The 25752-nt window shown below is 41.6% G+C and overlaps 1 protein-coding gene across 1 annotated transcript in view; it reads left to right on the top strand.

Annotated features, from left to right (window-relative positions):
• The first annotated feature begins 4659 nt into the window (after positions 1–4659).
• Positions 4660–25752, top strand: part of RBM33 (RNA binding motif protein 33) — a 104307-nt gene continuing 83214 nt past the window's right edge. The window contains exons 1-5 of the mRNA XM_086467467.1: positions 4660–4703; positions 15762–15840; positions 20769–20817; positions 22858–22934; positions 24992–25292. Of these exons, the coding sequence (XP_086323593.1) occupies positions 4676–4703; positions 15762–15840; positions 20769–20817; positions 22858–22934; positions 24992–25292 (534 nt within the window). The 5' untranslated portion in view covers positions 4660–4675. The remainder of the gene's footprint in view (positions 4704–15761; positions 15841–20768; positions 20818–22857; positions 22935–24991; positions 25293–25752) is intronic.

Here is a 25752-nt window from a genome sequence, read left to right as displayed (position 1 = left end):
TTCACCCTGATTCCCCTGCTGCCCCTGACACCAAATGGGCTTCCTGATGGAAAAAAGCAAAGCTTAGTCAGAAAGACTTCCAGCATCCAGACTGAAAAAAAAAAATAATTACAAATAAAATTCTGTAATACGTTTAACACTTGGATTCCTCTGGCATTTGTTGACTTCTTTTCTCTAGATCTCTAAAATACATTGCAAACACTGGGGTCCAGGGCAATGCCCAGGCTGCTGTGTGCTGCTCTCAGTTCAGAACCCAAAGCTACAGCCCAAACCTCCCCGCAGCCATTGGAGCTGGTAGTAATTAATGTATTTTACACTATACTTCAACAATACATGCGTTCTGTTGAGATTTTGATCTTCGGTGGGTGACGAGCTTCCTAGGGACTCCACACTTGACGCGTTAGCAACATGCTTGATAGACACATTGCTTCCTTAGACCACTTCCTGGCACACAAGCTCTCCTATTCTCCACCCTAGCAGCTGTTTCAGGGGTCCTTAGGTCATGTTGCTCTGAAGAAATCACAACCAAAATAAGATGCATGGAGTGGACTGCAGACAACAAGGCAGGTAAGCTGCAAAAAGTGGATAAATAAGTAACAAGAACAGGGGAGGAAAAGAGAAAGAAAAATTAACAGTGATAACAAAATCTGATACACACAAACACTGTGCACAGCTCTGAAACTACGGTTAGTCCAGAGGCTGTAACACACTCAGTATGTTTTCTGTTCAAAGTTTATCATACCACTGTTTTTCATATATTTTAATTGTTTTAATCCTCATACTGTTCTCTCTCCTTCAGTAAGAGAATTACTAAAGTCTTCCTCATTTCCTACTCTGCTTTTGCCCTTCTGAGGAATACACTCAAAGAGAAAGCATCTTTCACCTGCGTGTATCTTATAGGAGGTACTGCTGCCTCCTAAGATTGCTGCCACTCCCAACAGGTCATAGATCAGGCCCAGTGGCACCTACAAAAGATGGAATTTGCTTCTGCACCCCTCAATTGTACACTTTAAATCCAGAATTTCCTGTCAGGTGTGACAGAACATTTGCTGCATCACAGGATGTTGCTGAAAGAACACAAGACCTATCTAACTTGGAGGAATTCGTCCAAAGACAGGCTTATCTTCGAATGGAAGATGGTGCCTTGGAGTTGGATGTCACTTTGAGAGGTTCATCACAAGAAGGTTATGAGCCAAACCCCTGACTGGACCACCCACCTCGGGCAGCCTGCCATGCTACGAAAGCTCAGCCTGGTTTTGCCAGACTGGAATGAAAGTTCACAGAGACGTAACTGTGGTTAAAGAATAAGCCAGAAGGACATTTCCTCTAGGGAATTAGGAGCCATTTGCTGTTGATAACGCTGTTCTTCATAGCCCTCTATCAATTTTAAGTGTTTAAGGGAATTAAACTTGGAAGTCTGGTTTACTGGATTACTGACTGGTGATTTTTAACCATTGGAGAGTGCGTGCAAAAATAAATAATGATTTAAATAAAGAACAGAGAAAAAATGAATGTGCCTGCTCCAAAAATAAGCTACTAAGCTTTTTGGAAAAAAAAGTTAACATCCAAAATCAGTGTAAATAAAACTGATAATGACTACTGCAGAGGAAACAGCTTAATGTAGAGAACTTAGGACACAACAATCTTTACTGAAAGGTTTAAAATAATCAGAAAAAAAGAAGTTCAGCATTATTCTCCCCAGCTTAGAGAGGGAAATCTGAGGCAGCAGATGCAAGGCAACCTGCCCCAGTAATGCAGCAAGCAAGTGCAGGGCCAGGATTACAAGTTTCTTGAGTTCTGGCTCAGTTATTTACTTAATCCCCTTGCAAGACAATCTGTTGCATTCCCAACTGCAGCTGGATTTGCTTTGGAAGACACACATCTTCCAAATGGCAAATATGTATTTATGCAGATACTTCCAACAGCATTTAATAAATTGATGATGATTAGTTCACACAAAGCCATTTTAGTCCCTGGATTCCAGAGGCGGCAAGCACGTTAACCCTCATTTTCAGGAACGACACGAGCACAGTTGCACTTTATAGCACAGGTTAGGTAGTACTGAGAAAAGGTTAGAGTGTTTTATACAGAATCCAGAGCAACTATAGTCCCTGAATTTGAAAACTCATGGCAAGTCCTGAGTGAAGGCGAGTAGAGTCACCATACTTGTCTCTGTTACCATAGTTTAGGTCCCTGTTGCACACTTGCTGAAGTTCAGACATCTGGGAACAGCCCTTTTTTGTACCAGAGCTGTGCAAAATGGCTGAAGGGTCCATATATTAACAATCAGAGCAACATGGAACTATCCTGTTAATACTCTTTAATATTGGATTGGTGTGTTAAACAAATAGTAACTTGATTTGTGTTCGGACTGTGAGTCATGGAAATCAAATCAGCTATTAAAATGAGCAAAAATATAGAGCATAAAATACCCATAAAATACGCTTTTCTACATATCTGAATGCCACAAATACACTCACTGTGAATATGGCTTACGTTTAACACTTGATTTCCCAGCCTCAAACAGAAAGGATACAGAGAATTATGAGAAGCTGTGAACTGTAACAGGCTGCTACCGAGACTGGCAAGTCTCGCCCTGTGCGCTTCTCCTCTGTCCCGCTTTTAAAGGGTCCAGAGAACTCTCTCCCTTGCCAGGAAATCCTTTTGTGCTGCAAACCACCCACCCAAAACAATACCAAAGAGAAATGGCTGAAATCCTGGCCCCACTGAAATCATCACATTTTTTTTACCATTGATAGCAGTAGTAGTCACTCCACTTACTGCCTCCAGGTCAGGCAATCAGGGCTGGACTCCTGGACTTTGTATTAAATTATCAGCAAGCACTGCCTACTGATGGTCTGTTTCCCAAATTAGAAGTCAGAATTTGGCTGTGAGTTTGTAGGAATATGTGAAGAATTAATCTCTACCTGTAGAGTTGTGAAGAAAACCTAAAAAATGAGACCAAATGCAATGCAGAGAGAAGTCTGCAGGGAGCCCGGAACAAAGTGACATGACAACTTCCCTATTCTCAGAGCGAGGGTTTAATCAGATAACGCCGATAATTTAAATACTAACATTGTTAATTATTTCCATGAGGACTTGTCCACCTGGGAAAGTTTTGCCGTTTACTTGAACTAGTCTTGTTATAGTAGGCTCCATTAAACGGTTTTAGATCAGATTTGGCTTCTTCACAAGTAGCACTACCTAAAAGTTTGGTTTGTATCAAATTTTAGACTGTTTAACCCATCCTGTGCAGAATGCCACAAGTCCCGATTCCCCCATTAAAACCAGGAAAAGGCAGGAAGGAAACTCAAAATGAAAACTGGTTTTGGTGAATTATTTTTCTGTGCGATCAGCAATCCAAATTGATTGACTCTGCAGCCACATGATCACTAAGTCCTTTGAAAAGGAGGTGGGGAACAGGTAGCTGAGCAGCCAGGGGGAGGTGCTTGGGAAAGGGCTAGCAGAAAAGGACTTCCAGTTTGTAGTGAAACTGGATTTAGCATGTTATGACACTGAGCCTCTAAATTACGTGCCCAGGTGAAGTTTGAGCAAAGAAGCAAGAACTACATGCCCTGAATTTAGTTTAGTTTATGCAAACATTAACCCCCTTGGATATTCAAGCCTTAAAAGATGAAGGACCACAGGTCTACCTAACATGGCCCAAATTACCCCTTTCATGGTGCATTTTAATCCCATTAACTCATCAGGTTTACGCAAGAGGCAGCCGAACCTGGGGGCTCAAGCTGCACCTATGATCTACTGACGCCTCGATGTAGCCCCATGTGAGCTGGGCATTTTGGCGGTAGTGTGAGCCGCCTCCTACTTTGCCGAGAAACACCTACAGATCCTCAGCAGGGAGATGTGGGAGCACCGAAAATCAGCGCCTCTTCCTCCCGTTCCCGTTCCCATTCCCCACTATTTGTCCCGGTCGGGTAAAGGCACCGCAGCCGGCGCGGCCGCCTCCGCACGCAGCCAGGCCGCGGAGAGCGGCCTCCCCCAGGGCCGGAGGCGGCGGGCCTGCTCCCCTCTGAGGGGGGAGATAGGCCTAGGCACCACGGACCGCCCGCGGGGACACGGGCACGGCTCCACGGCCCTTCCCCACAGCCGCTGCGCAACCCGCGGACCCAAGGCCCGAGAGAGCCGCGGCGCGTACGGCCCCGCCGCCATTCCGCCCGCAGCGGCCAGCCCCACCCCCCCGAGCCCCGCGCGCACGCGCATCCCCGCCCCTCCGCGGCGGCACGTGCCACGCTACAGCACATGCGTACTCCTGCCCAGCTCGCCCGGCCGGCTCCGCCGGGAGGCCGCCATGAGGCGCATGCGCAGAGGGCGCTGACGACAACAGGCGTGCGGACTGGTTGGGCTCCGGCTGACCAACCAGCGGCGTGCGCTGCCCGCCCGCCCCGTGAGGGAGGGCCCGGTCCTCCGCCGTCCCATGATGCACCGCGGGGGCGGCGGCGACAGCGACGGTGGTGGCGGCGGCCGCCATGTTGTGGTAGTTTGTTGTTCTCCTGCGGTGGGTGCGTGTGGAGGGGCGGCGGGAGGGGGATCCGCCGGGCGCTGAATCCGAGCCCTTCCCCGTCCTCCCGCTCCCCGCCGCTCCAGGGGGCGGCACGGGGTCGCCTGCCAGGAGCCGCTGCCGCGAGCCGCTGCCGCCTGGGCAAGGCGAAGAGCCATGGCTGCCGCCCTGGGAGGAGGCGCAGGTGGGTGCTGCGGCCCCGAAAGGCTTCGCCTGGGGGCGGGCAGGGGGCTCGGGGCTCTGGGGCCTCGCCTGGGGGGAGCGGGGCCGGCTGCAGCCGCGGCGCGGGGCCTGGCTGGGGGCGGAGCGGCCGGCGGGGCTGAGGGGAGCCGTGGGCTGCGGGGCCTTCCTGGGGCGGCGGCGCTGCCGCCCCCCCGCCGCCTCTCTGTCTCCCGCCTGGGTGGGGGCGGCGAGTTTTGCGTGCTCGGGAGTGCTGGCGGGGTGCGGATCGGGCGGGCCCCGCTCTCCAGAGGGGGAGCAGGAGTTCCTCTGGCACCGCAAGGCCCCGGGGACTCCTCTCTTGCTAGTGGGAGTCGGCGTCGTGCGTTGATGGGAGGCTGTGGTCTCCCCTTGGCTGGGGCAAGGCCAGGAAGGGGCAACAGCTTCATCACTCACTGCAGGTGCAGGATCTCCAAGTGGGATGGATGGGTTTATTTAGAGACATTTAATTCCCGTAGTTTTTACAGTTACAGTGTGTGACCTGTTTGAGTAACTTATTTCTCATCTGGGGAGCAGTTATAATTTATTTTACAGACTGCCCAGAAGCAGAAGGTCTCGCTTGGAAAGTGTAAAGTGAAGTCTGCTTGAGCCCAGGACTCTGAAAAGTGCCACTGCTGCTCTTCTTGACGAAGGACACTTCTTCTCACAGCATTTTAAATGTCAACTCAAAACCCTCTGTAGTTCTCATTGGTATATTAAACAAATTTTAAAATGAGAACGTTTGGTCGAGTGAGTAAAAGAAAGACTTTCAGGACTTTCAGGGGTCACACTGGGGTGTTCAAGAGAGACACAGTTAAGAGAACATGTCTGTTTGTGGTGGTGTGGACCTTGCTTTTACTAGGAATAGCAGTTTTGGTAAAGACTGGACAGAGTTGTCAGTTGACCCTCTTGTCCTTGTCTGTACAAAAGTTTGTGATGATTTTAGTCTTTTTTTTTTTTTTTTTTTTTTTTTGTGAGGAGGTGTCATGGAGAAGAACGTGGCTTGTCCTTGTGATTACTCAGCTAAGTGGTCAGACTGTTCACCATTGTTTGCTTAATTGGTAACAAAACACATAAACACAAATTTCTTACTATAAGTGCATGTTAGAAAGAAATTCTGAAATTCAAGAGTTCAGTTTGGGAAGAAGGCTAGGAAGGACAGCAGTGATTGGTAAAACAGTAAATATTTGAGCATCTTGGGCATTAGTTTAATGGTGTTAAATATATTGCAATGTTTTAAGTTATTTTACAGAAATCTTTGTGTTAGTTTCTGTGGTTTAGATCAGTTATACGTGATGTAGAAGTAAACTTTGTACGTGTGTTCTATCGGTGGAAGTTTTTTTTTTTTGTAGCATTGGGAGGACAGAGTAAAGAAAGTGTCGCTTTTGAAGCATTTTAGTTCTTGTGTTTAAAACTCTGCTGCATGTTGAATGAGCTGGCTTTCATGTACAAAGGTTTATGCAGTAGACAACCTTCAACTAAGTGGTGAAACTGCAGCTTCAAGACTAGTTTTTTTTTTTTGTGGGGTACTGTTTGTGTCTAACCGTGAATTAGGATCCGTTTGTACCAAGTGGGCACAAGCAGTTGTTTGTTCAGCATTAACACTGTGATCATCAATAAATGGTGGCCAATTAAATACGATCCTTGCCCCACATAAACAGTGTTTGTTTAGTCTAGATGATCCTGTGCAGCACTTGCCTGAATGAAGAAACCCAGAGGTGTCAGTCACACGCTTATGTCTGTATGACTACTCAAGGAAAATTCCTGGTTGAAGTTGTTAAATACACTTTTAAAACTCAGTAAAAAAGCCTGGAACTTACAGGAATGGTATACGTAACTCTTTTTGGAAAGGGACTACTATCCTAAGTCAATAGTGGTAACGAATGGGAAAAAAGCCCAGGACTAAGTGGTTATTTGGCTTAAACGTTTTTGTTCAGTTGAAGTTTTAACTGTAGGAGCTAATGTTTTGGGTTTAGTTTTTGGATTTTTTTGGGGGGGAGGGAAGAACTTTAAAATCTGGAGATGACAGCACTCCAGTGTTTTCTAGAAAAAAAAAGGCTGTAATGAATGGTAAAGTAGTATGAGATAGGTCTTGCAAAAATGTATGGAGTGTTAATTTGATGGCGTTGCAGGGTAACAGTTCACACAGTGAGATAGTTTTGGCTTTGAAGATAGAGATTAAAGTTTAACTATTCTGTAAGGGTATGATGCAAGGCTGAAAAATGAAACGTGAAATGGTTATGTTGCCTGAACATGTAAATATATTTGATGGGATGGAAGGAAGGTGATATGTCTGTTGGACAGCATGTGTGGACTCATTGGTCATTTATAATATTTTAGGGTTTTGGGAAATACTGGCTTGATTCATGTGGTGAGGATGGACTTGGAGGGCTTATAATTGCTCATTAGTCTGTGGATACGGTTAAGGCAATGGTTCCCAAACTTTGATTCAAACTTTCATATAACAGAACCAGAGCAAACACATTGAATGTTGAGTAAAATCATCTTAAAGGGCAGTGACAGAGAGGACTGAGGCCCTCTCTTCACAGGGAGCCATGTGTAGAAGACAAGGGGTAACAGCTACAAGTTGCACCAGGAGAGGCTTCAATTGATAGAAGAAACACACTTTTTTTTGCAGTGAGAACAGTGAATCACTGGAACAACCTCCTTAGGGACATGATGGAGTCCCTGTCACTGGAGGTTAAGATGTGATTGGGCAGGGTTGTACATAATCTATCTCATCTGGGCTCCTTGTCCCATGAAAAGTTGGACCAAATGGTGTTTCAAGGTCCCTTTCAACCTGGGCGGTTCTATGATTTAGTGATCATCTGCTTATAGAGTCACATAACAACTGTGTTGTATATATACTGAAATTTTTTCTCAGTATTTAAAATCTAGCTGTAAATTGATTGCAGTAATTTAGGGAGAGATGGTTATGGGGTAAACAGCAAACCATCACGAAAACAAAGCAAGAAGCACTTCTCATCTCGATTGTCTGCCATACTGAAGTAAGGGAAAACTATTGTAAGTTTTCTTCCTTTCAGATTAATTCACTTCTGATGAACATCAGTGGTCTAGAAGACTTTGATTGTAGATATCCTTGGGGTGTGAATCATGACAGGGAATGGGGTGAGGGAGGAACTGAAGAGAGCCCCATCTCTACATGTCTACCTGCTGAATGGCTGTTTCTCTGCCTCTGAGCCCATTATGTTCTTGGATTTAAGCTGTCATCAGTTTAATTTAATTTTAACTAATCTGAGGGCTGCTGTTGTGCTCTCAGCAATGTAGTGGCTTTAAAAACCTCTTGTGAAGCTATTCATAAAAATGGGAAAAAAGCTTATACTGCTAGCACACAAGCACCTTTCTCTGTGTTGTGGGTCAAAGATGTAGTAAAAATTCTCCGGTGTGACAAATTCCATTGAATTTGTTGTGCTTCAGGCTATTCGGCAGCAGCATACAGGGACTGTAAATAGATTCTACATTTGTGCCTAGACGAAAGTGGTGGAGTGCTGGCCGTGTTTTGGTCTCTGTGGGTATTGCATCCTACTTTATTGGGTGAACTGATGCAACTGGTCACTATAACTTAAGAGTTATATTGGAACGTGCACACACTAGGACTCCTCTAAGTGTCAAAGGCCTACAGAGTTTACAGTTCATGAAATACAAATATATGATCATGGGCTATTGTACCAGCTAAGGACTAGTGCCAGGAAACATTAATGTTTGAATGAGCTTGTGGCAAGCAATTTGCTTTAAAGCATGGCAGCTTTTAATCTCTTTATGCTTCTTTGACATAAATTAAACATAGCCTTAGCGTCACTTGTTTTTGCGAAAGCCAAAGCATGCTTTATTGCATCAAATAATAAACCACAGATTTTTAAGTCACATAGAACTTGTCGTTGAGAGTAGTTTAAGATGATGGTTGTCACTGACTTAACCAGAAAACCTCCAAGTAAGTAATGTGATTCATCCTGTGTTGTATTCTGCTGTGATGCAGCCTCAGTTTTAACTATAACTTTTGGTAACTCTGAAAGATGCCAGAGAGTTTCTGGAGAGTTGCAGTTTCTCGTATCCGAAGCCATTTGGGAACTGAGTTCATGTGGATTTCATTTAAACTCTTGGCCTCGTTTCATTGTTCAGCATTTGTGAGGAAAGGACTATGACACTTTGAAAATGTTTTTTTCCAAAGCAAATATATTTTCAAATCCAAGCAGACTTTGGAAATGTGTTTTTGTGGCTTGGTGGTTTTGGGTTTGGATGTAGGTTTTTGGTTTTTGGTGGGTTTTTTTTGTTGTTGTTGTTTTTTTTTTTTTTTTAAAAAAAAAGGTACTGTTTCCTTGGAACAGTGGTTAGAGAACTTCAGTTCCAGGCAGCGTATCATAATTAATTCCTTATTCGTAGTCACTTGCTTTGCATCAGGACAAACTCTCTTAAAAAAAAAAAAAAAAAAGTTGGTTTTGAGAAGGAAAAAAGAACTTACCTCCTGTAGAAATTAATTTTTCTATTTTATTTCTTTGAGGAAGCTGAAGTCTATCCTATAGGACTGACTTGAAAAGAAGACATGAAATACTGCAGTTGAGGAACATGTTATATGATTCTTACATTGTTATGACTACTTAGTTGCTGAATACTTAAGACTTCTTTGAGTAATTGTTTACCGATACAAAGACTAAATGATGTCTGTTGCTGAACAGATAAACTAAACTGTTTGTGTTTGAGCGTGGTGTATTCGTGCATGTGTGTTCTTGTGCATAATGCGGTAGCAGGAGTGAATGTGATTTTTATGGTGAGGTAGAGAGCTTGATTATCTGCAATAAATGGGACTGGATTCATAGGGTGTTTGACAATGAGTTAGGTTTACATCACAGACTTGGGTTCAGGAGTTCCTGTTGACCTTGTGCTTGTACTGCTAGATGCTGTTGCCCTTTGTTACCAGAAGTTTTCATTCAACTGGTGTTCATAGTACAGCTACTTGGTCAGCCCATGTTGTAGACATGGCCGTTCTTCATGAAGCCTGTTGTTATTCTGTATTGCATAGCAAGAGATGCTGAAATCCAGTTCACTGTTGGGCAGAAACATATGTCTGTTTTTAAATGGTATGCTCAGTTCCTGAAAATTGAGACTTTACAATACCTATGTGTTGTGTAACCTTTTGCAATGAAATCTGATGAAAAAAAATGTTTTTAATATGAAGACTTGAAATGCTTGAAATGCTGGTGAGTTGTCACGTTGAGTGTTTTAAATATACTGGGGAATGGGATAGATCAAGATGGACTTGTTCAGCATTAAATCTAAGTATAGAGAAGTGGCATTTTTTCATGTGATAAATGACTTTTCTCCTCTTGCGTGGGTTTTTTGTTGTTGTTGTTTTAATAGCTCCCTTACCTCTTCTGCCCAAAAGCGGTGCAACTTACTTACTTTATTGAGAGACCTGTTGGGTAAACAGTGCATAATACTTTTTTTATTCATTGAACTACTGGACCACTGTTGCATCTCAGTCTTGTTTTGGAGAAGGAGAAATCTTCGATGCTTTTTCAATGCCTAAAACTAATAGTATGTTTTATGTTCATGACAGCGTCATATTGAAGCGAACCAAAATACAAAATTTTGAACTGTTAAGGTTTATGAGACAAGTGGTTAGTGTTCCAGAAAGTGTGCGGGTATATTTCTGGGAAGATGAACGAAGGAGTCATCAAATGTTTTTCCTAGTCTAGAAATCTTGGCCACCTCATTGCAGTAAAATACTCCATCTTAGCAACAGTTGCTATGTAGTACTACCTTTTTAGGCGATGTTAGTACCATTTTAAGATGTTAAGAGCTCTGCAGTGTTCCTACTGATTCACCTCCTACGCTTGTGAGACTTGACTGTGTAGCTTAGGACTTCCATTTTACATAGAAAAATGATTAGTGAAGGTTTTATTGGAAGTGTCCCCAGACTTAGAAACTACCATCAGCATAGCCAGAGAGGAAATGAGGCTTGTATTGTGTGCATTGCTAGTGTGGATGATTTGTTCTTATTAAGCAGGAAAAAAGGTTAACAGTTCTCGGCATATATCACAAAACCAGAAAATAAGCTGTTTAGAACAGCTTATAGAACTGCTGGTGCTGCACCAGGGTAAGTGTAAAGCAAATAGGAACCTTTTAGAGTGGGGAACCAAGTGTGTTTGGCTGTCTGTGTGCTTGTTCTTGTTCACAGCTGGCCAGAGCCTTGCAAGGCTGGCAGGTCTAACAAAACAGCCAGCGTTAGTCAGTCTCTGCAGCATCCTGCAACTTCTCTGTCACTTCGATAATGGTGATTTTCTTAGAGCTGCAGTAGGAAGAGCCGAGTGGTGGAGTGGTGGATTGTTTCTTTTGTTTTCCTCTGAACTGCCCTGTCCTGCTTCCTTATTCAGTTAGTGCTTTTTTGGTATTTGATAGGTCTTGAGTTTTGGTTTTTTTTTCCTCCTAGTGCTGCTTGGAAGTTAGAGAGGGGGATTAGTGTGTTTAGTGATTGCCTGTCAGGATCTTCCAGTTGATCCCCAGCTAATGTGCACGCTTCTTGGTGAGCTTTGCCGTGAGAGTCTTCAATTGAAACGAGGAGCCATAGCCGTTGCATTGCTTGTCTTAGCGACAGTTGCCATGTACGACTGCCTTTCTGGGCTGCATTGATACTGCTGGAAGAAATACAAAACTTCTTCCAGCTCCTACAGTGGACATTTTGCTGATTAGAAAGCTTATTTTCATGGATTCCCTGTGTGGTGGGTTGACCCTGGCTGGACACCAGCTCCCCACCAAAGCTGCTCTATCACTTCCCCTCCTCAACTGGATAGGGGAGAGAAAATGTCATGAAAGGTTCGTGGGTCGAGATAAGGACAGGGAGATCACTGGCCAATTACTGTCATGGGCAAAAGAGACTCAACTTGGGAAAATTGGTTTAATTTATTACCAATCAAATCGGAGTAGGTTACTCAGAAAATAAAAACTAAATCTTAAAACACCTTTGCTACACCCCTTACTTCTTCCCAGGCCCAACTTTACTCCCGAATCCTCTACTTCCTCCCCACCAGTGGTGTGGGGGGATGAGGAATGGGGGTTGTGGTCACTTCATCACACGTTGTCTCTGCTGCTCCTTCCTCCTCAGGGTGAGGACTCCTCACACTCTTCCCCTTCTCCAGCCTGGGTTCCTTCCACGGGGTGCAGTCCCTGAGGAACAGACTGCTCTAGTGTGTGTACCCCGGGGGGTCACAAGTCCTGCCAGCAAACCTGCTCCAGCATGGGCTCCTCACTCCATGGGCCCACAGGTCCTGGTAGGAGCCTGCTCCAGCACGGGCTTCCCTCAGGGGGCCACAGCCTCCTTCAGGCACATCCACCTGCTCCAGCGTGGGGTCCTCCATGGACAGCAGGTGGGCATCTGCTCCACCATGGACTTCCATGGGCTACAGGGGGACAGCCTGCCTCACCATGGTCTTCATCACAGGCTGCAGGGAATCACTGCTCTGGTGCCTGGAGCACCTCCTCAGCCTCCTTCTTCACTGACCTTGGTTCTGCAGAGTTGACTCCCTCACATGTTTCTCTCCTCTCTCCAGCTACAATTTCTGTTGCACAGTTCTACCCCCTGCCCCGCTTCTGAAGTCCATTATCGCGGAGGCGCTACCACTGTCACTGACGGACTCGGGCTTGGCCAGCGGTGGGTCTGTCTTGGAGCCGGCTGGCGTTGGCTCTGTCAGACATGGGGGAAGCTTTTGGCAGCTTTTCACAGAAGCCACCCCTGTAGTGCCCCCCCCAACCTTGCCATGGAAACCCAATATACCCACCTTTTTTTTTTTTTCCTTTTCTTCTCTCCTCACCTCCTACAGAGTAGTACTGAAAATTATTAAAAAAATAAAAAAATGTTTGGCTGTTGCTCTCAGTGGTTTTGTGTTCCGCTGATGCTAAGTGTTCCTCCTTCTGTACAAGTTAATGTTTTACAGGCACTTAACCACACTTGACACAAACATTGACTTAGAGTTTCCCAAGGAGAAGCATCCATAAATGTTATGCTGACTGTTGTTTACTGGTATTTTCCAATGTTAATGCCTAGACAGGTAGAAAAGAAATGAAAATATGTGTAGTTTCAGAAATCAAAAAAAAAAGATGCCTCTCAGAGGTTTGCTAGGTATCAGATCACACTACAGGTGTAAGACCTGTGTCCATTTTCATGCTTGCTATCTCACAAATGATGAAGGTGGCAGTGAATGCTGTTTGTAGATGTATGACCTGTGACCTCCTTTTCTAAAGAAGAGCTACAACCTGCTTTGGGCTCTGACGTCATTTAATGTCAAAGTGGCATAATTTGTAACACTGATTGTCAGTGTCAGCTGTCAAAGAACAAATAAGTGTAAAAAAATAAAAACTGGCTCCCTCTGTCCCATAGATCTTTATATCCTAAGCGTGTGATGAGACAGGGAGGGAGGTGGAACAGTTGTTAGAAGCTGTGGTCACCACACATAGAATGACCAGTTGTTTTTGAGGCTTTTGTGTGCATCCTGCTGAGAGGACTTGTGAAAAGGGCTTTGTAGGAATGTAATTCAGCTTTGGATAGTGGTAGAAGTTGCTCATAAATACAGAATAGGGTGTGGGAAATCTGGAGGGGTTGGAAGAGCTGGAGGGTAGAGGTTCATGATGATGGTGGGTGGGGGTCCATGTCTAGGCTAGGAACTTGGCAGGAGCTTGGACCCTCTTTTCGTAGTTTTTTCACCAGCAGTAATACTAGGTTGGAGCACTTTTATGGCTGTGAAACTTATCTGGCCTGGAAAAGTACTATGAATTAATACTGAAGAATGTTTCTTCTTGCTGTAGATCTCAGCAGGGTTTGGCCTGTAACTTTGTGTTGTCTAGATTTAAATTTGGCTGATGTGGAGGTCCGTCTGTGTAAGCATTGTGTGCCGAAGGGCTAAGATCTTGTCTTCAAGCAGTGTTGGTTTATAATACAGCTCTCAGTAGTTCTAAAGGCTGTGCCTGGCATGAAAAAAATATGTGTTTTGCGAACAAACAGGCATAGCTTAAAAAGAAGTTACTGTCTTCCTGATGGTAGTCATTGTCTTGAGAAATGTTAGTCAATGTGTGGACACTCGTAATTTGGGCTGCTGCAAAACCAGTTGCATTATCTTTAAAAAAAAAAAAATTAAAAAATCTTTGAAGGTGGTTACATCAAGTCAGTGGATTAGTGCAGTCCAGCTGTAAGAACAATGACAGCGCAGGATGTTTGTGCCCTTAACGTGGCAGTGCACTGAGATGACCACTGCAGCATGATTTTGAGTGATCATAAAGAGAGCAAGGTGGCATTTTTCTCAGAGACTGTGAAATTGGACAATTTAGTGTTCAAGAGGAAGATAGTAGATGCTTGGGTATATGTTTGGCTTTCCCCTGTGGGTGAAATAGGAATTGGAATAGAAGGTGGTTGCAGTAAGTAGATGCTTGAGCAGAGAAATATAAAACAACTGTTTGTTTCAGTGGTGTTGGCCCATGTAAATTAGTTTAAATATAGAAGATTAATTTAAAATGTAAGAATATCTGTAGGGAGTAAAGGGAGGAACCTGATCGAAGGGAATTGCTTTTACCTACTGTTTCAAAATGAAAGAGTTGGAACACTTGACTTGTGTTGTGTCGCAATTCATAGTGAGCAGTTGTTTTTATGACTGAAATTTCTGGTTTGAAAGCTCTTAATTTAGTGACATTGTAAGAACTGAGTTTTTTCTTTTTAATATTTTTACTTCCTTTTAAACTTATGTTGGTCACTTAACACCTGTATTTTGATTATATGAAGTAAGATGTGAAGAGGTTTGTCATTGCATATGGGGAATATTCACTAAAGGATACTGGGTTGAGTTTAAAAAGCTGAAGACAGATTTGGTTTTGAAGGTTCATTTGAAAAACCCCAAACACACACAAAACCCGGTTGATCCTTCGCATGGTACTTGATCAGAGAGTTGAGTGCAAATAGAGTCAGGAGAATGACTGGGTATGTGGCAGCTTGGTGATCACCAATTCAGACTGTCAGACTGCAAGGACCAGATCGCTCGACCTCTTGTATTTTGCAGAGCATTAAACTGCAGCTGGTTTCCCGCTGTGTTGAGCATAACTTTTATCTACCCATTTGTTTGAGTCTTAAAAAAGGCATTAAAATGTGTGAGAAGACACTAAATCCAGGTGTGCATGCTCTGTTGGACTGTAGCCACAGGGTGGGAGGGTGGGGGTTGAGTGTTTCTGAAGGTATGTGTTTCCAGTGTGTACAGATGATGACACATCTGGGTGTCTGAACAGAGCAGATGAGCTTTGCGTTTCTTTTGCAGATTAAAGGAAGATTTAATATTTTTAAGTAGCAAAACTGTCATTGCAAACTAAGCTGCGCAAGAACGATCTGTGATTTAATAGGCTAAAGTAGGGTACTTGTTGAGAGCAATACATGGATCACCAGTTTTGTCTTGGAAGGCATGTGCACGCTTAGGTACACAGTGTAACTGCTTCAATCACTTGCCGTGCTCTCAGTGCCCCGGTGGAGATAATTGATGGTGTGTTTACACCTGACCTCCCTCTTGTATTTCGGGTTGCTGGTACTGTCCTGCCTTGTGCTGACCTGAGGTTTACTTCTATTTTCAAAGCGCCTTTGCGGGCTCAGTGTGGGTAGATGAGCTTGTGGCCCTCAAGGCAAGGAGAGATCTGGCAGACGTGGTTCCCTTCACCTCCATTGCACCCCAGTTCCATGCATTTCTGGGGAGCTCCTGGCTCTAGAGTGACCTTCACTGGCAAAATTTTCCAGTGATTTATCTCATGCTCTATCTGTTTTCCTCGGGTCATCCTCACTTCAATAGTGAGAAGAGGGAAAGCTATACAGTACGTTATGTTTTTTTTATTATTGAAGCATGTTGATATTTATCTGTTTTCCTTATGTTAACACTGAAAGTAGGAAAAGGTATTTTTGCATCTTCTGAAAAGCAACAATCTCCCTAAAAATCTCACCTGTTTGGTTCCTTCAGAAACATTTCGTTTCAGTATGAATTATTTAATGTAGTCACTTTCTTTACAGATGATGACTTTGATCAGTTTGATAAGCCTGGTGCAGAAAGGTCTTGGAGAAGAAGAGCTGGAGATGACGACTGGGACAGGTAGGTAGAATATTTTCATGTTCAGTGTCTGTATGCTGAATTACATTACTCTGTTTTCCCATTCTGGCATTTTGTATTCTAACATTTAGAGTAGCGCGTGTTTAGATACTAATGAAGATGTTGGTTGTTATGCATGTGTCAGCCGGTGCTGGATTGTGCCAAGCATATACTTGCCTTGAGGAATCTAGAGAGCACTATGAAGAGATACCATTTAAAATTGGATAAATACAAACTATTTGTGGCGTGTAATTAACTTTGCAGTTAATGTCCTGGTTTTCCTTTTAAATATTTACTAGCTCTCAGTGGTTTATATAGTTAGATTTTGCTACTACTTGAATTTGCCCAACTTAATTTTTTTTTTTTTTAACTAGATGTTTAAATTCTTATCCTCAAACTCCTACTCCAGTTTTACATTGGGGAAGAGTCATGGAACTTAGGTATGGGCTTTTATTGAAAAATATAACTGTCGTAAAGATTCAGAAGTATGTATGAACTTGGTTATTTTGGGGGAGAATAAGAGCATGTTCTTTTATGAGAAGGCACTTTATGAGAAGGCACTCTAGCCAGGGAAGACTTAAATTGAGCTGCTGGCTAGACTTGTCTGTCCTTTCTGGGAGAAAACTTTTCAACTTTTTTTTTTTTAATTATTCTTTTTTAGTAATAGAGAGACTTGTTCAGATTTTGCCAGTGGTTTTCACTGTAAAAAAGGGGGGAAAAAATGTTCCAAATAGATTTTTATGTTTTCTAATAATCATTCAAGTGATTGTAGTAAACAAATTTTACTCTAAGTACTTTTCCACTGAGCTGAGCCCTTGGAGTGAATCATTTACTCTACGTTTATCATCATTCCAGAGGGATTAGTTTCCTCTTCTGTGCTTTTCTGCTAGGTGAAGTGGGTAGTTTTCATTGCTCTAGGAGGTGAGTAAGAGCGAATAAGGAATTTGGACAGTAGTTTCGGTACTCAGGGTGTTCTGCTGTATGCTGGTGAGGGGTGGCTGCTCTCTGTCATGCCAGCAGAGCTGTTTGTGGGTTGGATGGTGAACTGCATCAAGGAACCGATCTGGTTTGAGTGTGTAATTAAAACAACTTGTTCGAGCTGGGCCACTGTACCGTGCTGCCTCACAGCCCCAACTCTGAGTATTTAGAAATGCTGAAGCCAGTATTAGAGGTGAAATGCTTCGTATTAGAATATTTTCTGAACTTTTTGCCTTTGCTGACTTCATGGTCTGAATAGGTGGGCTCTTAGATGCTAAATGGTTGTTTTCAGCTGTCCTACTCTTACCACGTCAGAAAATTTGGAAGAGTCAAACAGCCATTGTATTGGAAGTTGTAAGCTGATTACAATGGCAAACTCCCTGTGGCAAAGCTGTTGTAATAGGACTTGAGAAAGGTTATAGAGTATTTTCAGTAAGCCGAGACTTTGAAGCACACAAGGAAGGATTCAGTTTTAGAAAAATGTTTTTGTTTGTGTTTATTATTAGCTGCATCTAATTTAAGATAGATGATGAAAGAATTGTATTGTTTATTCTTCAGTGAAGTTGGAAGGGAAGTGGTTTCAGGTGCAGTGCTGGAGATGCCAGAATTTCATCTTGCTGATCACTTCACAAATTTTTTTTTTTTACCACTGTAATATAATATTATTTGCATGCATTGGAATTTATATATTTTTTATTATTATTAATTCTTTTTAGATTGCCAAGCTGTCTTTGGAAGTGTTAAGTTCTATGGATGTCTGGGCAATTAAAATGCTGTACATGGATATGTTGTTGCCTGATGTAATTGCTTGATTTTTTTTAACTACTGTCCTAATTCAATATAGGACACAGTTTTTTGAAGATGGAAGAAAGGCTGAATGAATACAGTAGACTTTTTTTTTTAATCCTTCATGCTTATTTTTTGCAACCTAAATCACTTTTTCTGTAGGGGAGGGTGAAGGGGTTATGCTGTTAGTGATGGATCTCGACGAACCATCAACTCTTACTGTGTTGGTACTGCTGAGTCCCATCCCCCAGTCATTTAAATAATTTTGAATTTCCAGATCTCTTTCCTTCCTCAAACATTGGAGAGTGGTAACTGAGAGTTGGAAGGCCCCTCTTATTTGGGAGTACAAGTGTAACATTGTTCTTGGAGAATTTTTCCCATTACATTTTTTTACAAATTCTTTTCCTGGAACACTTGTGTCCTTGCTACTGCTCATGTTTAATGAGGCATGCTCATGAAATTGGAGGCCAGAAAGGGCCAGTCTGACATCTTTATCACAGACTGTTAATTTATACATTTATCTCTATAAGTAGTGCAAAGCTTGGATTTGGGAAAAACATGCCATTCTGGTGCTATTCTGTGAGTGACAGGGCTGATTTAGTAGTTAACTTTTGATGAAATTTACTTGTTCTGAGCCTTCTGTGAGATGATTTATTTCTCTACACTGGCAGAGAACTTTTCACTACTTATCTCTTTATTATTATTTTCTCTTCCTCATTTGGTGAGCTGAATTAGGGGAATGTTGAGGCAGGGGAGGAAGTGGGTCTGTCTCTTGTGAGAGCAGTGAACTTTTGGATTATCATAACCCTTATTTCTTAGAATTGTGGTTTTGGAAAGACCTTTGTGTGTTGGTGATAGTGAGGATGACTTGCCTTTGGAACTATTGCAGATGTGGACTTTTATTCCAATTTATTTTGTGTGGTTTTGTGTGGTATCAGATTGCAACCATTCATTTTTGGCTGTTTTTCTCAGCTAGCCTAAGATCTTTTATTATCTGTTGTTTTTTAAATAGTCAGATCTGGTAAATCTGGTCCCTCTTCTTTCTGATAGATAGATTTGGCTGTTTTAAAAGAAGCTTGAGAGAGCTTGACTTTACTGTGCAGCCTTTTCACTGTTACTTTGTTTATTCAAAAAGTTACCAATGGTGATTTTTCTTCTTTTAACTTACCGGTGAAAATATTGAATGACACGGAATATTTTAATCAGTTTGTGGGACATTCTGTGAAACACTTTTATTTCTGTTATGATCTTCATTTATGTGCTAGTGCTAATTTTTTCGACTCTCGAGTTACTACTTGGCTTATTAGCCAAAGCTTTTAAAAATTTAGAATACATATGCAATTACTTCTATTGACCAAATGTTTAATATTTTTTTAAATAGTCACATTGAGGATGTTTTTTAGTAATGTGTTGAATAGCCCTAACTATGTTTAGATGATTAATTGAATCTTTTGCTTTCTTTTCTATTCATTTTTGATATGAATTTCTTACTACATGAACTTGCTTTTCATCTTTGAATGCTGCTATTACACACTCTTGCAGTCTTTTGGAATTTCTGTACTGCAGTTTTATTAAAAGCTGTCCGTGGTGGACCATAGTACTGGGAACTATTTTCAACCCTTTTGGTGCATTTGTCAGATTACTGGCAGCTGAAGAGATTAGTGACTTTCTCCTGCTTCAGTTTTGGCTCTAAATTCCTCTGAAACTATTTCTGTTATGGAGACTTTTTTGTCTCTGAAATAAAGGGCTTAAATTCTAGTCATTTTGCTCTTTGAATGTATGATAAGTCTTATGTCCTAATTTTTGTTTAATATTGCAGTGAGCACAAAACAATTGCTATTTATTAATATTCAGTCATTCCTGGAACTGTTTGAGATCAGTAACTGTGGACAAATACTGTGTACTGATGATAACATCCTGTTCAGTGCTGATGTGGAATATCGTCTGTTCTCTTCTAGCTCACAACATTTTTTTTTCCCCTGCATTATCTGTACAGTAACCAGCTCTGAAAGAGATGTACCCATCTGCGAAACCAACTTTTAGCAGTGATTTTTGTCTCGGGAATGGCTTTCCCCATTTTCAAATGTTTCCTGTATTGTCCTAGGGAACTCTTATATGTATTCCCATTCTGTTCATACAGCCCATTCTCTCTGGGATATTTAATTTTTATGGGGGTTTTTTGTTTGGTTGGTTTTTTTTAAAGGTGTGCAGGTAGAACTAGGTTCACATTCTTGAATTACAGCTCATGAATTACACTCTTGAATTACAGGGAAGTGGTTGAGTTGCCATCCCTGGAGGTATTTAAAAGACATAGATGTGGCACTTAATGTCATTGTTTAGTGGTGGACTTGGCAGTGGTAGGTTAGTGGTTGGTCTTTTCCAGCCTAAATGATTCTGTGGTTTTCATAGTTCAAATCACTGGCATCTCATTTTAGTATTAGGACACGCATGTTCTGATACGGGCATTTGTCAGTAATAAGTGTTTATTACAGAAGGGGGATTCTGTTTATTCCTGTCAATAGATAATTCTTACACTGAAGGAAGAATGAAGTTAAGCAGTTGTCCTAAAGTTTAACTAATCTTGACTGTAGTTCTTTGTGTTGCATCCTATTTATGGGACAGATGCTATGTGATAGCAGAAGTTTTATAAGCTGGATATTTCTATGCCTTCTGAATTCTTAGCCACGCCCATTAAGATGGCAAAACATATATGTGATTTTGTCATCCTACAAAAGTCTGTTTGACCTGACCCTCAATGTGAGGAGGAGGGAATAAAGTATTTATGAAAGATCTAGGCTGAAGTGACTCCCAAGCCAGCCGGCCTCCCAGTGCCTCCTTGCTGAAGTGCAGCTTGGGGCACAGGGTGGCCTAGATGGGGTCTTGCCTGCGGGACATTACTGTTTCTCACTTGCTTCTTCCCTGGGGAGCTGGGAACAGCAGTTTGGACAATATGCCCAGATGGCCTTGAAGGGAAGGCTCTAGAGTGGGGACTGAGCTAACTGTGTGTTAAATGCCTGCGCCTTGTCTGGGTGTATGTGCTGTGTTACAGTTGGAGGGATGTGGAAAGGACAACACAGGAAAACGAAAAGTTGGGTTTTTACAGCGTATACCCTGTCTGGTGTTTGTTTGCTAAGGTGCAGCTTCTTAAATTTGTTAATCTTTTCCAGTGAACTTGATGATGACTTGCTTGGAGAGGATTTGCTAACTGGCAAAAAGGTAGGAGATGAGCATTAAAATGAATTATTACATGTATTAAAATATGAATGTTCTTCAACTTGCCCACTTCAGTTGTTTGCTATGGCCTTTTATGTATATTATGGTCACCTCCCTGAAGCTTGACAGCCATAGGTACTTGAGATCTGCCCTGTTGCCAGAGCACCCTGCACCCGGAGCTGTTTCCTTTTGTCAAGTACCTCCAAGTGTGGCTTTTTAAAATACAACTTTTAGAAAAATTGTTTTTTTTCTGAGATAATATTTACTCTCATAACACACAGTTCAAAAAGGAGATGGTTCTCAAAATCAGTTTCTCAGTAGCTCATATTGACTTAACAAAAAACAAAACAAAACACACCCCAACCCTAAAAACAAACAAAAAAACCTGCCCCAAACCCCCCAGTTATGCCTCTTGAGTGCTGATTAGCATTCTGGAGAACTCACTTCAACTGCTGGTTTCCTGGCTATTAAAAGTTGCTCATCAAAATACCAGCAGTATTTACCAGAGAGTAAAAAAAGCAATCAGTGGTGTCTGTTGAAGTTCCACTCACTGCACACAATCCACTACTACTTTGTCTGACAAGTAGGCAGAGCATTTCTCCTTGACAGTGAGGGAAGAATATGAGAGCAGCTAGCGTCAGAGAACATGAACGAGTCCTCCCATGTCTGTTATGGACTCCTCACTCCGATACCTATTTCTGAAATTGAACTCCATGAAAAGAACTAAATGCATGTTTGGATTTGCCAGGTATCTGCAGCAGAAGACAGGGTTTCTGTTTGGGAAATCAAAACTGTCTAGTTGCCTCTTTGTCCTCTTTATCTGCTAAATGAATTAAGTTAGAAAATAGTTTTTAAAGTTTTAGTTGGAGATGAATAGGTTTGTTAAGAAACCCGGACCTAGTAAAAGTTTTGAGTTTTAATTGATGTCATTTTTTATAATCACACTCTAAACATTGGAAGTTATGTTCTCGAAATTATTCTGTAAGTAATCCCTATTAAAGACAGGAAGTTCCTTTGTCTTGTGTAGTGGTTTAAAAACGAAAATAAAATTCCAGGAGGATTGAGATTGTGGATGTGCGTTGTTACGCAGTTATCAAAACATAAGCAGTTAACGTTGCATACATCTTAGTAGTTGAAATGTGAGTTGCTAAAGCTACTTACTTATCTTACAAAAATTATCTGTGTGAATACTAACTAATACTAGATTTCTCTGATGTATTACGTGTTCTTGTGCTTTTTCTATTCTTGTTTTCAGTATCTGTGAGTATGGACTCATATGGTAGAGTGATAATAGATTTCTCAGGAAGTTTTCCCTGAGCTATTTAGGCTAAACTTGCTTCTACCTAATCTCATCCTAGTACTTTTAGATAAATCTACCCTTGTATAACCTTTCTGCCCCTATTACTTTAGGGGATGGAAATGAGGCTGCTGAGCAGAACTGCAGTTATCTCTTCCTAATGGGTAATTATTTAAAAAAAAAAAAGGTAAATGAGACAAGTGAAAGTATGATAGGCAAATTAGGAGGAGTTCAGAAAAGGCATAGTATTTTCTTCTGGATTTTTTTCTTCACTTACAAACTAATGATGGCTTTTCAGTTTTCTTCATGTCATATCCTTTCCTTCAGTCTCCTAAGCATCTCTGCTCTCTGGAAACTGCAGTAACTTACTGGATTTTCTTGACAAGTGCATTAAGGTCACAAGTCAGTGTACTAAAGATAACCTTTCTTCCTGTTGTTTCTGAAGTGAGTTGTCGTTTTTGGCTATATTTGGGAAGGTACCAGTGAAGAGCGTTGATGGCTAGGCAGGTTTGAGTTTTGTAAATTTCCATAACCCTGTCAAACATTTATTTTCAGATTAGTTGTCTTATGTAGTGTATTTTTTCTCATTGAATTAGGCAATTTCATTGAAGGTACGGTCTTAGTCTGGGATGCGTTCTTCACAACAAATAGTGTTCGGAAGTTTCAGTAGTTTCAGTATGTAGTTAAAAGTTTATATCCTTTTTTTATAACCTTTATGTTAATGATTGACTTTTTTTGAAACCTAGAATCAGTCAGACTTGTCAGATGAAGAGCTGAATGATGATCTTCTGCAAAGTGACAATGAAGAGGAACCAGAATTTCGGTATCTCTTTTCTAAATCTTGTGTTTTGGATAAGTCAAAGCTATTAATGACTACTACTACTGATAACTAATAGCTACTAGACTGAAGTTATTGGTCTATATACTTAAAATAGTTTTGCTTTTTACTAGCCAGCTACTTAATGATGTATATGTAATGTGTTAGTAGCATTGTTAGCATTTCAGTAAAATTATTTTTTGTTTATTTGAATCTAATAAATTTAACTCAAGTCTATAAAAAAAGCTTATGAAGAAGAACCAGTGTCATCTCCTATGCATAAATACTTATAGAGCTGTTCTGTGCCTTTGTGGTATTGTAGGCTTCCTTCTCCTGTAAAATGCTTTTCTGCCATCTTTCTTTTAAAAATATATCTTGCCTCCTAAGATGCTGAGGAGGGACCTTCATAGTACATAGGGCTTGATTTGTGGCTTATATATTTGTGTACAATTAGATAGCAGAAGATTTTGTACAGAGTTCATAGGCTTGAGCAGGTACTTCCATGGGATTTCTGAGGATCCTGCCCTGTGAGTAGTCTGTGGTGATACAGCTCCACAACTGAATTATGGGCAATACAAGTCAATATGACACGTTTACTTTTCAAGGTGGGCTGCAGGGGGAAGGAAGATGCTTGAGATGTAGAAGTGATGCAGTACCACTGCTGCTTTTGATGGCCTGTGTTTTGCCAGCTTTTCCTTTACTTATTGCGTGCTGTGCTGTCATGTCATCTGAAGGGACATGGAAAAAAAAGTATAACTTAGGTATATGTTGCTCTGAGATCTCCTTTCTGTCCTTGGCTGGAATTAGGATAAGGAGTCCTGTTCCCTGTGTTAGATTGATGAGGGTGTGGCAAAATACCTCAGACCATCAGTCTCTCCATTGGCTTCTGTTTTCCTCACTGCAGGATTGAGGGTTGGACTGTTTGCTTCAAAATGGGGAATCCCAGTTACAGTCCTTACTGTTTCTTCTCTGGGTTTCCTCCTTGTGAGCCCTGGGCAGCAGGGATGGCTATGTGATTGCACGAGAGATGAGAAGGTATCTGAAGTGGGATAACGTTGCTCAGTGGAGGCAGGTTTCTGTACACAAGTCTTGCATTTTTAGCAGTTTTATTGTGGGAGAGCGAGAGCCTTGCTCTGCTCCTTTCCCCTCTCTCTCTGTTTCCATTCAAACTCATTTATGCCTCTCTAGGTGGGAGGATAATGATAATCCTACATAACGTCTTCATTTTCATGTTAAATCTTCTCTGTCTTATAGATGCAAATAGCTTAAAGCTGCCTAGACCTTGGTCCCCCCAACTTAGGAAAACAGTGAATAATAGTAATGTCATAAAAATAATCTATTTGTTTCTTTGTACCTGGACCCCTCAAATCAAGAAGAGCTTTTCCCCCCTCTGCTTTTCTAACTAGTCTGCAGTTGGGTAGTTGCTCTTTTATGTGTTGATGGCACTGGCTAATGTAAACAATAAATTCTGAGTTTTGCTTTTCCTCTAGATTATAAACTTGCCAGGTTTTTTATTGATTGTTTTTTTTCCCCAGTGTCTGTGCCAGTGCTGTTACTAAGTTAGAATAAGTCTTAAGCATTTAAATGACAGTTCTTGACTATATATTTTACATTAAGTAGAACATTAAATCTGTCATAAAAATTTAAGTTTAAGATAATCAACAAGGAACAATATTAATACATTTAATAAAAAATAATTTACTAGCGTATTCTGAAAGATTGGGAAAATGGATGCAGTTATAGTAATTTTGTGTGTTTTTTGTTAATCTTGGAATTAAAATTGAATCCAGTCTGCTTTGGTTACCAAGCAGGACTTTTGCCAGTTTGACCTGCTAAACCATCTGGTTGGTTTGATTCCCCTGGTCAAATAGCCTGCAGCTGGTGATAAGCTGCGGTACAGTATGTATTATGACAATATGGCACGGAGTCAAATAGTGCGTGAGGTATGATTTGGTCCACCAACTTAGAGAATTTGTATTTGTTGGTTTTGTTTTGCTAAATTTTTGTGAGTAGTTGCCTGTTATGCTTCAACCTCTGAATTTCCCCCCTGCCTTATACCATAGTTCTCAAGGTGTCACAGTTAGCCTCAATGCTTCATCTGGCATACTTACATCGTACGAACTCTCTGAGACCATCAACGATCCATCAATAGAACATGAGTCTGAGTACGACCAAGGGGAAGATGAAATTGTTTATGACAAATCTGAAGCACCTGAAGTATATGCTTCAGAGTATGCAGAGGAAGGACATTATGAAGGCAATGATCCTGAGCTGACAGAAGACCAAATAGAATATGGGGAAGAGCCTGGAGAAGAAGATGAAGTGCTAGACCTTGAAATCAATGAACCCCTAGATGAATTTCCAGTGAGTTTCTTTCTATTGTATCTTTGAAGATAACATTGCTTCACGTGCATAGGGGTTTAGACTGATCTGAAATCTGTTTACCTCCCTAGGGAGGAGGGGAAATTAGACCTATTATCACTGTCTGCCAGTTTCTTTATCTAGGCTGTGACAAAGTTTGTGTTGACAGCTTGTTTGGCGGTAGGTAATGCTCCTTTGTCATGCTGGAAGGCAGTTGAGAATCATGACCTTGAGGATTGTATCCTTAAGGAAGAAAACAGCTTTGTGTGGTGGAGATACACTGCCAATTGTTAGAAGTACTTAATGCAAAAGCTTTTATCCAGGCTTTAGACAAGATCTGATAAAGTCCTTCGAAGGTGAAAAGATTATTGACCTGCTAAAGACATCTTTAAGGTGCTAATATCCCAAAGTGATTGATGTCCTGCTCGTTCATCCTTTTTGTAAGTGAGAACTGTCTAAACCT

Source organism: Leptosomus discolor, chromosome 6 (assembly GCF_034619465.1).
Source record: "Leptosomus discolor isolate bLepDis1 chromosome 6, bLepDis1.hap2, whole genome shotgun sequence".
NCBI lineage: Eukaryota > Metazoa > Chordata > Aves > Leptosomiformes > Leptosomidae > Leptosomus > Leptosomus discolor.
The sequence above is the reverse complement of the archived record's forward strand: the minus strand, read 5'-3'. Positions and strand labels throughout refer to the sequence as shown.